At 38.7% G+C, this 18,265-nt stretch overlaps 1 protein-coding gene across 2 annotated transcripts in view; it reads right to left on the bottom strand.

Annotated features, from left to right (window-relative positions):
* The window catches only part of LOC149807806 (phenylalanine--tRNA ligase alpha subunit-like), a 64,095-nt gene extending 46,958 nt beyond the window's left edge, over positions 1–17,137 (bottom strand). The window contains exon 1 of one of the 2 annotated variants that reach the window (XM_089970681.1): positions 16,870–17,137. In XM_089970681.1, coding sequence (XP_089826807.1) covers positions 16,870–17,007 — 138 coding nt within the window. In that variant the 5' untranslated portion in view covers positions 17,008–17,137. Of the gene's footprint in view, positions 1–12,972; positions 13,432–16,869 lie in introns of those variants that run through there. The other variant, XM_089970673.1, reaches the window with a different exon arrangement.
* Positions 17,138–18,265: the final 1,128 nt, after the last annotated feature.

Raw genomic sequence — 18,265 nt, 5'->3', positions numbered from 1 at the left:
CACACAGCATCGAGAATTTTATCCTACCTTTAATTCAGTAAATTTTCCAGTCAGGATCATTAAATGTAACTAAAAGTACCTAATTTGTTTCACAAGAAGTATTTTAAATGTATTATTTATTTTAAGCTGCATATAATGACGCTGACCCGAAAATTTATTGAGTTACATATAGGATAAAACTCGCGATGCTGTGTGGAATTAAATTATAATAACTTCCGGTTTCATAAATATTAAAAGTATCACTGTATGCCATTTCAGATTACCAGCAATAGGGAAATTGCATCATTGGTACTAAAATGTATTTCGGGGAGGGGGTGTGAGTGGACGGAAAAAAGATACAGAAAGAAGGATGCATATGCATTCCATCGCATTTTTCTTTTTGCACGTCGTGATCAAAATGAAATATGGTCCGATATAAGAGAGAGAGAGAGAGAGAGAGAGAGAGAGAGAGAGAGTCAGTCATTGTCTGCTTATTTTTTAAAAATATTTTGTGCATGCAATTTTTCTTGCCATTTCTTTTCATATTGTGATGAAAATATTGTAAGAAATTGAGGCACATACCTTGCTGTCGGGTCGTATTCTTAATTTGTGAAGTAAAGTAAAAATTACCTTTGTATTCTCTTGGGAGAAGAGATATTTAGGCCAACCCCGCAGTAGTACTGCCCGTTATTATTGGTGATGCGGGAATAGTCTGGTTTAATTGAGTAGGCCATACTAGAGAGGATAAATACGGTGGAGCTATTTTCGACTAGGGCAGTAAAACTTAAGTTTAGGTAAAGGACTTCAATTCTTGTGTCACCGCTACAAGTAGACTCGGATGGCGACAGAGAGACAATTAGTTAGAGAATTTAAGTCACCAGCTAAGGACGAGTTAGGTGACAAAGGGGCCCAGTTAGCTGAATTTGTTGAGCGATGTGTTAGAGAACACAAGGAGCAACAAGTAGCTGAGCGAGCAGCTGAGCGTGAACGAGAACTCGAACTAGCCAGATTGCAGGCCGAGGAAAAAGAACGAGAGAAAGACAGACAAGCAGCTGAGCAAGCAGCTGAGCGCGAACGAGAGCTCGAACTAACTAGACTGCAGGGCGAAGAAAAATCTAGAGAACGCGCCATGGAGAGAGCGAGAATCGAAGCCGAGTCCGGAAGGGGTGAAGACCTGAATGACCGTTCTGGACCCACAAGTGGGCTATCTGAAGACAGATGACCAATACAGATCACCATGTCCATGTTCAACGACAAGGAAGAAATCATTGACAACTTTTTGACGCAGTTCGAAAAGTTGGCTCTGGTTCATCAGCTACCCAAAGACCAGTGGGCTATCAATGATTCGGCATTCTTACAGGGAGTCGCGAAAGACGTCTACCATAATATGACACAGAACGAGGTAGACGACTGCGACGCTCTGAAGAAAACGCAACTACGGCAATTTGAGCCGTCGGCGGAAACGTTTCAGAAACTCTTCAGAGAATCGCCGAAGAGAGCTACCGAAACTCACGCGCAATTCCATAGCCGCGTATGGGTGATGTTTGATAAATGGATGAAAATATCTGGTACCGCGCTAACGTATGAAGGCATACTCGAAGAAATTTTTAAAGAGCACGTCTTAAGTACATACAGAAAAGACTTAATAGTGTTCTTAGCGGAGCGTGAATTCTCAACCTTGGACAATAGAAGCGTGATATCCGAGCGCTACGAGAGCACGAACTCGTGTCCAACCACCTGGGGTAGCAGGGACCGATCTGGCATTGGCTATCATAGAAATAACACTGAAGTGGCACCCCAAAGACGGAATTATCAGAATGGTGGGAGGCCGGGGGCAGCAAATCCAAGCCGAGAACATTTCCTTGGGTCGTGGAAGATTCAGGGGGCAGAGAAGGATACCACGGGGGAGGGGGGAAGGTAATCTGGTGTGTTACGGCTGCAACACACCAGGCCACGTCGTTAAGGATTGAATGAAGTACGTCCGACAACGATTAATTCGGTAACTCCAAATACTATACAGGAACAGAAAACAGTGGAGTTGACTAACACAGCGTAGCTACGGTTAACGGTGAGATGGAAACCGTGTTATATGATACCGGCTGAAGTTATCCGGCCTTGCTAGATAGCAGATATGTCAAGCCTGGAGATTACACGGGCGAGAGGTTGAAGTCCAGTTTGCTAACCGCACGAAAGATTCCCTCCCGGTCGTTAGCATTGATCGTGATTATCCATATGTAAAGGGACGAATTCAAGCGGCGTGTTTGTCGGGACTGTCTCATGACATAATATCAGGGTGTAAGTATGTATTACCACAGCCTAACCCTGTGACGTGCACCCATGTATGCGTCGGGTCCGTTGAGACGAGGGCTATGAAGCGAAGGTCAGGGTCAAAGCATCAAGACCCACAACTTCGCCCATAGACAATTTGCTATCTGGCGAGTTGTGGAAACTTCAAGAGGAAGATTTTTCTCTCAACAAGGTACGCAGGTACGCAAAAGATGGGTCCATACGGAAATTGCCAGACGGCGAGGTGAAGTTCGCAACAAAACGCGGTATTTTGTATCGGTACGCCAAGAAAGGGACCGATACGTTCAAAGAAGTTGTTGTGCCCATAGCGACGCGAGCAGAAGTGCTTAGGCTTGCACATGAGGGTCTACTTGGAAACCACATGGGCGTGGCGAAGACCAGAGATAGGTTGGTGAGGGAGTTCTACTGGCCAGGTATGTACGGGGATGTTCGCAAGTGCAGCGGGTGCCACTAGGTGTAATGGTTTGGTGGAGCGTTTCAAAGGAACATTGAAACAGACTCTGAAGTAGCTCCGTGAAGGTCGACCTAGGGAATGAGATTGCTACCTTATCGCGATATCCCACTGACTGAGGAACCTTTCTCTAGGGTGGCGATGGACCTAGTAAGTCCGATAAAGCCGACGACAGAAAGCGGTAATAGTTATATATTAACGATAGTTGGTTACGCCACCATGTACCCGGAGGCCGTGGCCTTGAAGAACATTGATTCAGTCACGGTGGCTGAAGCCTTGTTTGGGAGTTTGGTCGAGAGTCAGTGTTCCTGAGGAGATACTGACCGACCAGGGGACGCAGTTTGTGAGCCAGGTGATGGAAGAGGTAAACAGATTACTGTCCATTAGACACCTGACGACTACCCCGTATCACCCGCAATGCAATGGTTTGGTGGAGCGTTTCAAAGGAACATTGAGATAGGCACTGAAGAAGCTCAGTGAAGGTCGACCCAGGGATTGGGATTGATACCTTCTCGTGATACTTTAAGCGTATCGAGAGGTACAACAGGTTAGATTTTTCTTTCTCGCATTTTTAGATTAGTCTATGGGAGGACAGTCAGGTGACACATGGCTGTATTAAAGAAATTATGGAAGGATGAACAAGCATCCGAGGAAGTGAGGACAACATACCAATATGTTGTTGATCTCCGCAACAGGCTGTAGGAGGTTTCTAAATTGGCTCAGGAGAATCTCCGCGACGCAAGGGGGTGTCAAGCCAAATACTACAATAAAAAGACGAAGGAACGTCACTTCGAGGTGGGTGAGAAGGTGTTGCTGTTGCTGCCGTTACAGCACAACAAACGTCAAGTCTTGTGGAGGGGACCATACGTGGTAACGGAGAAAGAGGGTGGGCAGAACTACAGTATCCGAGTAGGAGACAAGGAGAAGCTGTACCACGTAAATCTCCTGAAACGTTACCGTGAAAGAGAGACACACACAGACTTCTTGGTTGCTACAGTTGTAACTGAAGAACCCGACGACAACGGAGGAGAGGCGGAAGTACTTCCTAGCTGTCCTTTGACGAGGGAAGAAACCTACGTCGACGTTGTCCTTGACAGGACGTTAACGTCAGAGCAACGTAAGGAGGTGGAGTCATTACTTCAATATTTATCAAGCGTCTTGACAGAACGACCTGGCAATAAGGAGTTGGAGGAGTTCACCCTGAAGATACTGGATGAGAAGCCAGTGAAGTTGAAACCATATCCGCTACCCTATGCGAAATTAGAAACTGTCCGAAATGAAATTCAAGCTATCATAGACTTGGGAGTTATAAAACCAATTGAGTCGGCGTATAGCTCTCCTGTTGTGTTGGTACAGAAGAAAGACGGTACACACAGATTTTGCGTCGATTACAGGAAGTTGAAAATGATCACGGAATTCCAAGTATAACTTTTACCTGACCCTGAGTTCATATTTGCCGGGGTGACCAATGCGAAGTATTTTTTCGAAAATCGATCTGCCCAAGGGATATTGGGAAATTCCAGTTTAAAATCAAGATAGAGCAAAATTTGCTTTCGAAACTCCAGATGGGACCTACCAGTGGGTAGTCATGCCATTTGGTGTCCAAAATGCACAGTGTCTTCACGCGTATGATGAGAAAATTACTTGAACCGTTAAGGGGGACTGGATTTTCAAACTTCATGGACGATTTACTCTGAGCGAAAGCTACATGGGACGATCATATCATTCTGCTGAAAACGTTTTAGAGTCACTTCAACAAACGGGACTGACCATCTAAGTACCATAAAAGGTTTTGGAAACTAACCTACCTAGGTCATACCCTCAGCAAAGACAAGATGACCCCAGATAGTTCAAAGGTAGACCAACTTAGGGACTCAGTACGACCGACAACTAAGACGGAAGTTCGATCTTTCTTGGGACTGGCAGGGTATTATCGACGATATGTTGCTAAATTCAGCGCTATTGCGAGCCCATTGACTGACTTGACTCGGAAAAAGGCTCCGACGAAAGTTATATAGACAGACGCATGTGAAAGAGCATTTCAGACGTTGAAGGACAGACTGACGTCAGACGCAGTAGTCACTACCTGCCTGATGTGACACGAGATTATTCCCGGTTGCAGAACAGTAGCCGGAAATTGTCAACTGCAGAACGCAATTATTCACTCTCTGAGAAAGAATGCTTGGCAATTATCTTTGAGATATCTAAATTCCAACGTTACCTGTATGGACGAAAATTTATTTTAGAAACTGACCACCAGCCACTCGTCTATTTAGCTCACGCTAAGCTAACTATTGACGACAAATAAGATGGTCATTATTTCTCCAGGTACGGTATATAAAGGAGAACGAGAATGTAGTGGCTGAATGCTTAAGCAGACTAGGAACGTCTGAGGTGAAGGGTTCACCTGAGGATGTGTAAATGAATCCGATTAGATCTCCGAAAATTGGAGAGTAAAATATGCCATATGTGAGGGGTGAAATTTCTGTCGATCTACGAATAGCACATTAGTTTGGGCCAGAGAAGAATTAATTAGATTTTTGGGGACAGGCGGTTGTTAAAACGCTATACTGCAGTGATTCCTAATGTCTGGTCAGTAGTGGTAGAGATTTTTAAATTAAGCATTGGTTTACTTAACCGCGAGACGGACTATTAGGGACACGGCTAACTTAGATTTCATAGTGGAACTGTCAAACTTGAACAAATTCCAGAAACAGTTATTCGAAGACCTAGGTCAAGTTGACCCCAATTTTGGCGCATAGAGGAAAAGGCTGTAAATATATATCATCCTGATTGGTTACGCTAAATACGGACGTGTTTCCCCACGCAAAATATCCTAGCTGTAAATATTCCCCCCCCCCGCCCATCGAAAAATCTAATTAGTCTAAGCTTTGCTGAAAGAGTAAAGGTACAGGGGACTCTGAGAGTGAATTTGGAAGAAATTATCTCGTAAAACATTTGTCCAACGGACTGGATGTCTAGAAGGTCGACGGACACAATTTTGGCGGTATAAATCAGCAATGCTCGAAAGCACAAAAGGGGAAAATAGCTCTTCAGACGTATTCCCAGAAGTAACCTCAGATGTACCTACGCACTGACGTATCCACGTATCTGTGTATCTACATGCTTACATATCCACCTACCCACACAAAGTTTGAGGGCCGAAAGGAGGCGAGACCGTAGGGAGATTGGGAGAGAAAAGGAGAGGAAAAAGGCGAAAGGACAGAGAACAGCTACAGTGGAATTGGAGTGAACCAGAGATAGGCAAGCAGGTTATGCAATTGTACAAGGCAACAACTTCGATTGGTCACTCGATCATATGATGAACTAATTCTATCAGTAAAATATGTCAGCTATTTTTATAATTATATTTGTGTTTTGAAATTCGGTGAAAGATTTATTCCAAAAGAATTGTATCCTCCTAATGTATTGTATTATCATCCTTTTTTATGTAATTGATTAAATTTTGATTTCTATGTACGTTCTGTTCAATATATCTGTTCAGATCTCAATTTATTCTACTTATAAGTTTACTCGATCCGGGCAATAACACCGAGGGCAATCATCTAATAGATAACGAAATCCGAATAGAGCGGTCACCCTGAAAAAGGTACAATCCACCAACCAACCCTCACCTTTTGTAAAGAGAAGGGGTGGAAACAAACAGAATGAATCGTTTAACCAGCAGTATTCATTGGTAATGAAATATGGTACTGCACTTGTGCACAAGTAAAATCAGTCATCAGGTGAGTGAACAATACAGATTTACAATTGTGAAGACATCTCTGTATGTCTGTCCGTCTCTCTCTCTCTCTCTCTCTCTCTCAATTGGGTATACGGATTATTTCATCATTAGGTCCATGAAGAAAATTGTGATGAAATTCGTTTTTGTCATAGTTATTCATCTTCTAACTTGTAAATTCTAACGCACATATATGTAATTAAATTTAAACAACGTATATTACAAACAACGTACATTACTGGTGCACGCTGCTTTAGCGCAATTACATCAGATCTATATTAATTTTTATTACTGACGAACATGCAATTGTTTAAAATACTCAACGTGGGATCCTATATTTGTTCATACACGAACTCTTCCCCACAGTTAACTATATTTTACTCATTATTTGTTGTACTCTTGGATAAATATTGTCCATACGAAAAATATGATAAAGCGATTTGGATGACATAATCCATATATAAGTCGATTCTGAGTATAAGACAAAGCTAAGAATTTCTGGTCAAAATGTATCGTCTTATAGGCCGGCAAATACGGTAAGAAGGATAGGCACTCTAAGAGCAAGGTATCCAACTGCCCTTGATATCGCTTACCTGCACACTTGACGTATGTCAGCCTGTTAATGGAAAATCAAACATTTACTATGACTGTAGAAGGGAAAGAAAAGCTTGGAACACATAGCTGCAGCATTGTCTGTTAAAGTGTATGTCAACTTAATTCAGTTCTGACTGGTTAATGCTCTGCATATTAAATGTCATCAAACAACCTTCCAGACAAGAACTATTGATCGCTGAGGACTTTTACAATGGTGGCCAGGCACTAGTTTGGGTCAAGAAAAGAGGGTCATGTCATAAAAAATGACAAAATAGTATAAATTTCTTCTTCAACAAACGCAGAATTTTAAGTGTGACATTACATCATGCGAAATTTAATTCGGTTTATACTGCGTGACACCTTTAGGTTGACCTCGTCCCAAAACATCCAAGTACTTTAACATTTTGCCATACGTATTTCTTGTGGCTTGTATTTAATGACATTCTAAGGAGTATGTATGCACGTAAAGTGAATAATCGCCATTTAAAGATACGTATAATCAAATTCCTAAACATGACACCCATTAGTGAAACAGTCGGTAATCGACGTTTACATATTGACTTGTACTTTAATGCTGGTATAATTTATTTTTCCTGACCATTTATATTGTACATTGGATTTATCTCTGTTTATTAGTACTAGGCTCTGATCCCTAACTTTCGGACTGTTCACAGTCCCGGCCTTTAAGTATATAAACTTGCTTGGCATGAGTTTCTAGGTATCCATACAATTTGTGTTGTAGATTTTTGGAATTTAACGCTTTGTTGACACTACGTAGCTACTTTTATGCTGAGGTGTCGTTAAACGCTTCTGTATAAATACAATGGAAGTTAATATGTGCATTCAGTATGGATGGATGGGTCTGTTCTTACCTGTCTGGTGCTGACACCACTGTCTTGTAAACTATTAAGAATGCCACCAAAGTAAATTATGGTAGTTCAGCGGTTAAAGTGTTGGACTCGTGACCAGAAGGTCGCGGGTTCCCTTCCGATTCATCTGATCAGTCTCATCGACAACCAAATTTCTCAGGACATTTTTTAACGTCATATTTTGCCCGTATTAATAAAATTTGGAATATTTCAGGTGGAAAGCTTATTGTGCTTTACTTTTCTTAACATTAAAACTAAAAATACAAAACACACATTAAAATAGGGTTGTGGCACTGAATATATCAAATCCCTTCAAATGATGCCCCATATATGTGATAGCATAATATAAATGACCAATGTTTTGGACACTTTAATAATGCAGTACCAAAAGCTGTCAAACACTATTGAACAAACTTACTGCAAAATATCAAAGAATTTTAATTTTGGCAAATTCCAAGTCATAGTGAAATCTGATTGAAATCTAGCCAGAAATAAGTCCTTTATAATGTTCAAAATCAAGTGCTGATCGTCGTCCGATGGACAATGCATTCAGTTCCTTGCCATAAGCTTACTTAGCATTTGACCAGTGGGCCAAATGTTGCAGAAAAGCGATATGTTTAAATGTCCATTTGATGACCATTAATCCGTTTGATTGCAATCCATTGACAATATACCCAAGTGGATCAGAGATGGCTCACCCGCACGACATGTGGCAAATAGCCCTATGCAAGACGAGTTGTTCACAATATCTGGATCAGTGGAATACTCTGCATAGATAATTTATTACATCGACATCAATTTGCCAAATACAAAAATGCCGCTATGCCAGGGTAAATCGCGGTCAGTCATGTTGTGTTCAGTGATTTAAGTGAAGTTCTATCCTCCTAGTTTTACCTTGTGTTTGTTCTGCATTGTTTTAAATCTAAACTTGTATTACTGTTTTTATATTTTAAACAACGGAAACCAATTCTGATAGTGGATTGACATCATTTCTGTAAATATGAAGGATTTTACGCTATTATAATGTTAGTAGCTTCAGTCATGCATTATGTAATACTGGTAGCTATAGTACATACTTATAAGTCCATAGTGCCAGAAATTTTTGTATCAATTTTCTTCAAAGTCTGCTTTTCAGATGTAATTCAAACGATTTCATAGTTGTAGTAACGGGGCAGTTTCCCAGACGTTAATCAGTCTTTTTTATTACTAAAACAATGGCTATATTTGGCTGTAGAAATTCATCATTTGTGCCCATTTGAAGTCATGTAGACCAGGATACTAACAAATTTGTGTCCACTAGAAGACGATCAATGAAGCGGTAAAAACCGCAGTTAATGATGTAGTTATGCGACCAATTAAAAAGATAATGTAAAGAAAACTCTCGCTTCTTGCAGAAATTCAGTAAAAAACTCACTGATGAAGAACAGATGGTTATTGGTGAAAAAATTTTATGGGGAAAAGAGTTTCTACTCAAATCATGGGATCCGATAATAAACCAAAACTTGGAATAATGTTGATCCATAGAATCATGAACAATTTTAAGTCTGGTAAGTCAGCAGCCGTGTAGGAGAAACCAGCATGATGCAAAAAGGCCATGGCTTGTAAGATGTGTTCACAAGCAAATTATTGTACAAAATCGTGTAGCCTTGACTCCAATGGCTAAAGGTTGATCGAACGTATCACAGAATGAATTGTTTTATATTCATAATGATTCATAGAAAATATGAACCAAATCCACAAATAGTAAAGGAAATATAATCAAATGAACATTTTAAAAAGAAACCATGGCAAATGCGATTGATGAGTCTCGTTTACAGCTAATGTAGGCTCTGCGAATATTGTATCTTGCGCCAGACAAATATATTTAGGACATTAAATATTATTTGTAGTATACATATTATTATTATTATTATTATTATAAAGCATTCAGCAACAGCCTTAGCAAATGCGGGGCCCGATTTGGATCATTTTAGCTGGGCCCCTGGATTTACCACGGGGCCTCCTGTGGGCACGGCATTTGGAAATAAACTTGTAAACAAGTTTTATATGATATTTAACTTAAAATTTACTTCCATCGTTTAAAATTACTTTCTCTCAAGATATATATATATATATATATATATATATATATATATATATATATATATATATATATATATATATATATATATATATATATAATAATAATAATATTTTTTTTTTTAAATTGTTAACTCGTGGGGCCCCTGTGAGCGCGGGGCACTATTGGGCCAGATCGGTCCAATTGGTCTAAGGCCGGCCCTGAAAACATTTACTGAAAAATATGCATCCAGTGTCCCCGAATTTGCATCAAAATATTTTGAACATCGACAACTGACACCAAGTCATAGTTAACAATCTTTAAACTAAAATTAGATAGGTTCTGATTGGGAACCAGACTAATTCATCGGTCACAACCTAAATCACCATTAAAGCTGCAATGTTTCCACGTGTGAACGGCTTAGCAGATTTGACTGCCTCTAAACAGTGACAGTTGGTCACCGAGTGAACGAACATGCACATGGCTATCATTGATGTAGGATCTACTAGTTCCAATTAAATGATGTATTTTCATGAAACAAGTTCATTTTACGATAATGCTGACAAATGTTTCTTTACGCTTCATTTCGTGCATTTGTAAAATATGTTCATTTACAGAACGCTTGATTAAAAAAAAAAAAACCCAACCCTTCCACCGTATCAAGCTTATAAGCAGTTTCTTAGTCATTGAAAAGCATACAAAATCATACTGTGCGCATGTGCAGGCTGTACATACGACTGTATTATTGAGTCTGACCATACATTCAAAGAATACACGTCGTACAAAACTGAGTCTTATCATAACCAGTGGTACAAAACGTACAACAAATGGATCAACCGCAAGCTGATCGAGGTACGTGTTTCATATTGTCCAAGTCTTACAAATAACTAGGTAGTCTGTTGTAAGCCAAACGTGCAGATTGGAGGAAAGGATACGTTTCGCATCGGTACAATCAAGCAGCATCGTTTCGTTAAATGTATATCGTGCACACTTTTAGAAATCGTTACAGTCTTAATCAACACTGGGTACGCATACCCATGCAAAAGAAGGGGCAAATGACTTAGACTGCGCAGGGTCAACAAGGGACTCAACGTCTTGAGCGATATGACTTCTATCTTCCGCTTAAATATGCCAATCTTAAGAAAATAGCGTGACGTGAGTGCATAGTGCGAAAATATTCGGAATGTTTGAAATTGTTGTTAACAGGAGTAACGTGAACGGCACATTATGAACAGTGAAGATTATGGGCTTTCGTTTCGGTGCAGTGAAATGATACAATTCGACGAAACCGATTTGTCAACTTTCAAAATCGATTTCAGAACTTCAGTTCTCTACTTACATCTCCTAAAGCTTTCAAACTTTTCACTGCACCAACAATTTTTGGTGACCATCTTTCAAAGCCTCAGCGAGCTGCAGCGTGTTTGTTACGTCAGAATAGCTAATATGCTGCAGAACAAACTTGGCAAGGTCAGCCATTTCGTCCTTCTATATTCTACTTTCGCTTTCGTCTGAGGTCGAGTTACATAAGTCTGTTCTTGTTAAACGTCTCCATTGGAGACTTTATAAACAATACTCCTGCACATATTTGTGTACAAAGACAAGACTTGATTACACCCGGTTTGTAAAGTTTACACCATGTGAGGTAAATAAGAAATATAACACGAAACATAGCGTGTGATATAATACAATAATTTAATCCCATGGAATAAGACATTCGGTAAACATGATCCAAGAACCTGCAAATAGTTTTCAAAGCATTGTGTTAGCTATGTTCGTTAATTGATTGCATTTATAAATGTTAGACCCGCAAATGGAAAAAAATGAGGTATTGTCTTTCATCATCAAAACTAGAACATAAGAGAAGATAGTGATATTCAACGTTTATTTCTTGTGACTGGCAGAGTGTACAACATCTTTCGTTACAGCAAATATCCCATCTGCCAGTTTCAACGGGAAACCCATGATTTGCAGTTCTAGACGTAATTAAGCTTATAGATACAGCATGGTAATGAGAAATATTTACATTTTCTAAATCCAAACAAGTTTCGAATAACCAGTATTCAAGACCTTTAGACAATGTATCGACACGAGTTGCCCAAACTTGTTTGTATTGACTTTTTAGTAGTAGTTCTAAGACTTTGTTAACCATTCAACTTACACCAAACTTTCATTTCCCCACAGGTATCTATAACACGTCATATTCGTATATACATTTTAATCCTAGAATCCATTTATTGTCATTGATATTGCTACAACAACGTTTGTACAAGAGATAATTATAAGACATGTTTCCTTCATAACCAATAGTTAATCAAGGTAGTTTTTAATGCGAGGTCGAAATTTAATAATTAGGGAAGAAGTGAATATATGTACGAATGGATAAATAAATGGACGGAAAAGATCACAGCAATGACATGTGCCGCCTTTTAAGTGTTGGTGAAAACACCCCTATTCTCTTTAATGTTTTATGATACATCGAATCGGAAACAAAATCAGTTTCAACAAGTGCGATAAAGTCTGGTAAGTAAGCAGCTGTCCAGGAGACACCTACATAACAAACAAAAAAGGCCAGGGTCCGCATGGTGGTCCCACAATCAATGGACTAGTGCAAATCATGTAATTGTGAACACCAACAGCTAAATGAATACCATGCACACGTTTAGAAATCGTGGTACACATTGCAGTCTTAATCAGTACTGGATATATTTGCAGAAAAAGGTACAGCGCAGGGTCAGATTTTTGAGCGATGTGATTTCTCTACCGCCATATTAAGGCAACGTTAGGGAAAATAGGGAGAAGTGAACGTATATGGCAAAAGCTCTTTTTTTCTTCTCATTACGTTTTGAATTGTTGATACCAAGAGTACCTCGAATACTATGACATTTATGAAGGTGCAGTGAAATGATGCAATACGATGAAAAAGACTTGTCAACTTTCAATATCGATTTCATAATTTCAGCTCTCTACTTACGTCTCCTAAAGCCTGCAAACTCTTCACTGCACCAACAATTTTTTGGTGATCTTCCTTCAAAGCCTCAGCGAGCTGTAGCGTGTCTATTCCGTCCGATTTGTCAATATGCTGCAGAACAAACTCGGCAAGGTCAGCCATTGTGTCCTTCTGTATTCCTCTTCGTGTTCTGTCTGTGGTAGCGTTACAAAACCCTATTCTTGTTGACCTTCTCCAATGGAGACTTTTTTAAATAATACTACTGCACACATCGGTGCACCAAGACAAGACAAGACTTGATTACACCCAAGTTGTAACGTTTACAACAAATGAGGTAAAAATAAGAAAAAGAGCAGGAAATATAGGGTGTGATATCATACCATGATGCATAACAGGATTACGAAATTCGGAACACACAATTTTAAACCCTGCCAATCTTTTTAAAAATTCGAGGGTTACATGTATTCATTAACTGATTGTATTTATAAATATTAGTCCCGCTAATGGAAAAATGAAGTATACGTTTTTGTTTGTCATTAAGAAAAAGAGAACACGACAAAAGAGTGTGACTTTCATTGCCCATTTTTATAGTACACAGTATCTTTCGTTATTAAAAATATTATCCATCTGCCAGTTTCAACAGAAAAGCAATGATTTGTAGTTCTAAACTTAATTAAGCCTTTAGATATGTTATTGGTATATATATATATATATATATATATATATATATATATATATATATATATATATATATATATATATATATATATATATATCCAAGCTAGTTTTGAATAACATGTATTTAACAGTTTTATATCATGTATTGATGTTGGTTGCCCAAACTTTACAGTTTTGATCCTTTGTTAACCATTTAATCGACTTTAAACTTTGATTTCTCCATACGTAGATAAACACATCATGTTGGTATATAAATGTACTTCTAGAATCCATTAATGCCATTGGAATAAACACGAACGTTTTTGATTAAAAGAGAATAAAACATATCTTGTTCGTAACAACTAACAAATCTAGCTACTTTACCATGTAGGTTTAAATGCGAATGATTAAGGGGAACTGACCAATTGTTTGGTATACTATATACAGATGGGTAAAATGTTTCCTGTAAGGAAGGACAGATGAGCTTATTCAACTACATTTCGCCTTAATAATCCCCAAATTTGACAAGCACATGTTAAAATTGGCACAATAGTCGGATCGAACAGTTGGCAATCAATAGCAAATGTAAATTATCCATACTCATTTTTTAAGTAATTGCATATCTTTAGTAGATATAGATACTAGATTTCTCAAGCCGTTTTAATGTATCTGGTAAACAAGTCAAGTTATTGTTAAAAAAACAATTTTCCTTGTGTTTGTTGGCTATGACCACTACGATCGCACTACTGAGACCAAAATCGGCAGGTCTCTTCCTTGCTCTAGACGCATTCTGACTACAACGTTTGCTAACGGAAGATGATGGAAACCCTCGTTATTGTGCGGAAGCAATTCAGGGAACAGGTAAACGTACGTATGGATTGACAAATGAATGGAAGGACAACAATATCATGTCATGATATGCGCTGCCTTGTGGAGGACGCGTAAGAATGCAAAAATTCAATTAAAGAGAAGGCGAATACACACATGTTCAATTCGAATTTTTGGTAAGCCAGAAGCAGTGCTGGGGAAACATACATATAAAACAAAAACAGGGAAGGTTCCGTATGTTTCGCCAACAGTGAAAGGACTGGTGTAAATCTTGTAATCTAGACTCCTGTTGCTAAGCGAGCATAAAAAATGAATTGTGTTATCGTCTTAATGATTCTTAGAATATATGAACAAATACCATGAATGTATTTAGCAAATATAATCAAATGAATACCAACTGTAACCATAACCTTAACGGCAAATTTTCCTTGCGTCTTTGACCAATAGGTCGACGGGGAAGAGCACATGTCACCGAATGCATTATCTTAGCTTCAGAATAATTCATTTTAAGTATGACGATAAAAAGTGCTTTAGGATATAAATGCAACTGGCAAACTTTAAAAGAAATTACAGCGACTGTGACTGATGTCTCGTTTCCCACTAACTTCATTTCGACAACAGTTTTATCTTGCACTCGAAAAAAATGCATCTGTACCAAGGATCCTTTAGGCGCAGAACAAAATGAGAGAATCGCAAGCTGATAAAGGTACGTGTTACATATCGTCAAAGGCTTACATGTAACTTGATGTCTGTTGAAAGCTTAACGTGTATATTGGAGGAAGGGATACGTTTCTCATCGGTTCAATTAAACGGCATCGTTTTGTTAACTCCATACCGTGCACACGTTTAGAAATCGTGGTTGACGTTGAAGTCTTAATTAACACTGGATACATGTACGCTTGCAGAAGAAGATGCATAGGAACTGGACAGCCTATGGCCAACAATGGACTCAAATGTTTGAGCGATGTGATTTCTCTCTACACCAGATTATGGCAAATTTAGGGAAAATAAGAAGTGAGCGCATAGTGTCAAAATGTAGAATGTTTTAAATTGTTGCAAACAGAAGTTATTGTTGCTATTGTTGTAGGGTTTAACGCCATTTTTCAGCACATGATAGGCTATACATGGCGGCCAGTATTAATGGTGGAGGAAGAACCCGGGAAAACCCCGGAAAGAACCACCGACCCACGAGAAGCTACCGGCAAGCTTTCTCACATACCCACATTGGCTGAATCCGAGACTCTGACCTACGCAGACAGAGGTGAGATGGCAGTGATCCGTAACGGAGCGCGCTTTAGACCACTCGGCCACTCGAGGCCCCGCAAACAGAAGTATCCTGAATAATAGTTACATTTATGTAGGTGCAATGAAATGATACAATTTGATGACAATGATTTGTCAACTTTCAATATCGATTTCATAATTTCTGTTCTCTACTTACAGCTCCTAAAGCTTGCAAACTTTTCACTGCACCAACAATTTTTTGGTGATCTTCCTTCAAAGCCTCAGCGAGCTGTAGCGTGTCTATTCCGTCCGATTTGTCAATATGCTGCAGAACAAACTCGGCAAGGTCAGCCATTGTGTCCTTCTGTATTCCTCTTCGTGTTCTGTCTGTGGTAGCGTTGCAAAACCCTATTCTTGTTGACCTTCTCCAGTGGAGACTTTTGTAAGTAATATTACTGCACATATCGGTGCACCAAGACAAGACAAGACTTGATTACACCCAGGTTGTAACGTTTACAACAAATGAGGTAAAAAATAAGAAAACGAGCAGGAAATGTAGCGTGTGATATCATACAATAATGTATAACATAATTAAGAAATTCGGAAAATATAATTTTAAACCCTGCCAATCTTTTTAAAAATTCGAGGGTTACATGTATTCATTAACTGATTGTATTTATAAACGTTAGTCCCGCTAATGGAAAATTCTGAGGTCTCCCTTTTTATATTTCGTCAAGCAAAAGAGAATACGACAAAAGAGACTGATTTTCATTACTTATTTCTTGCGACTGCCATAGCATACAATGTATTTGGTTATATGCCAGTTTCAACAGAAAAGCAATGATTTGCAGTTCTAAAATTAACTGCAATGCAAATGTGAAGGTGGGTTCAGATTATATGTTTTCCAGCGGTTCATTTAAATGGCAGTGTTCCATTTATTCTATTCCATACATAAAAAGGTGTATATTACCTAGACTGCGCAGGATCAACAATAGACTCAAATATTGAGCGAAGCGACTTCTCTGCTGCCTGAGTATGGCTAATTTAGACAACATTAAGGAACAATGTGTGTATAGAATGTTTTAAATTATTGATAGCTAGAGTACCGTGTATAATAATGACATTTATTCACGTGCAGTGAAATGATGCAATACTATGAAACAAATTTGTCAACTTTCAATTTCGATTTCAGAATTTCAGCTCTCTACTTACGTCTCCTAAAGCTTGCAAACTTTTCACTGCACCAACAACTTTTTGGTGATCTTCCTTCAACGCCTCAGCGAGCTGTAGCGTGTCTATTCCGTCCGATTTGTCAATATGTTGCAGTACAAATTCGGCAAGGTCAGCCATTTCGTCCTTCTGTATTCTACTTCTGTGTTCTGACTGAAGTAGCGTTACAATATCCTGTTATTATTAAACGTCTCCAATGGAGTCTTTATAAACATTACTCCTGCACATATCGGTGCACCGAGACAAGACAAGACAAAGCTTGATGACACCCAGGTGGTAACGTTTACAACAAATGAGACATATAAGAGAAATAATTCGAAATATGGCGTGTAATATCATACAATTATGCATCGCAGTGTTCCAGAAATTCGTAAAACCATAATCTAAGAACCTGCACATAGCTTTCAACGATTTGTCTGTTAAATGCATTCATTGACTCAATGAATTTATAAATGTTAGTACCGCTAATAGAAAAATGAGGGATACATTTTGTCTTTCTTCATGCAAATAAGAACACAGCAGAAGATAGGGATATTCATCACCCATGTCTTGGGACGTCCACAATGGACAGTATCTTTAATTATAGGAAATATTATCCTACCTCCATGTTTCAACAGCAATCCTTTATTTTTGCAGTTCCAAGTATAAGCGATTCAATTCATTATATATATATATATATATATATATATATATATATATATATATATATATATATATATATATATATATATATATATATATATATATATATATATATATATATCAGTTCTCCAAACTTGTCAGTATTGGTCTTTGAGTTTAGTTCTACAAATTGTATTAACATTTAACTGACACAAATTTTTGGTTTTTCCATACGTAACTAAATAAAGCACATTCTAATATAAATTTTAATATTTACTAGATGTAAGCTGTCAGCCCAATGTTCAGATAGGGGGAAGGCAGATCGAGGTATGTAGTGCACATAGTCAAATGCTTACATGTAACTATATGTCACGTGTCAGCCCAACGTTCAGATTGGGGAAAGGCTGATCGAGGTATGTGGTGCACATTGTCAAAGGTTTACATGTAACTACATGTCAGTTATAGGTCAAAACGTGCCGATTTGTGGAATGCTGAGTTTTTAATTGATTAAATTATACAGTATTATTTCCTTTATTTTATTCCGCACATAATAAGGCGCATATAGCCTAGACTGCGTGGCGACATTACATAATAAGGCGCATATAGCCTAGACTGCGTGGGGTCATTACATAAGAATGTGCATATAGCCTAGACTGCGTGGGGTCATTACATAAGAATGTGCATATAGCCTAGACTGCGTGGGGTCATTACATAAGAATGTGCATATAGCCTAGACTGCGTGGGGTCATTGCATAAG

This window comes from Sinohyriopsis cumingii, chromosome 1 (assembly GCF_028554795.1).
Source record: "Sinohyriopsis cumingii isolate HCF-2022 chromosome 1, ASM2855479v2, whole genome shotgun sequence".
NCBI classification, from domain to species: domain Eukaryota; kingdom Metazoa; phylum Mollusca; class Bivalvia; order Unionida; family Unionidae; genus Sinohyriopsis; species Sinohyriopsis cumingii.
The sequence above is the reverse complement of the archived record's forward strand: the minus strand, read 5'-3'. Positions and strand labels throughout refer to the sequence as shown.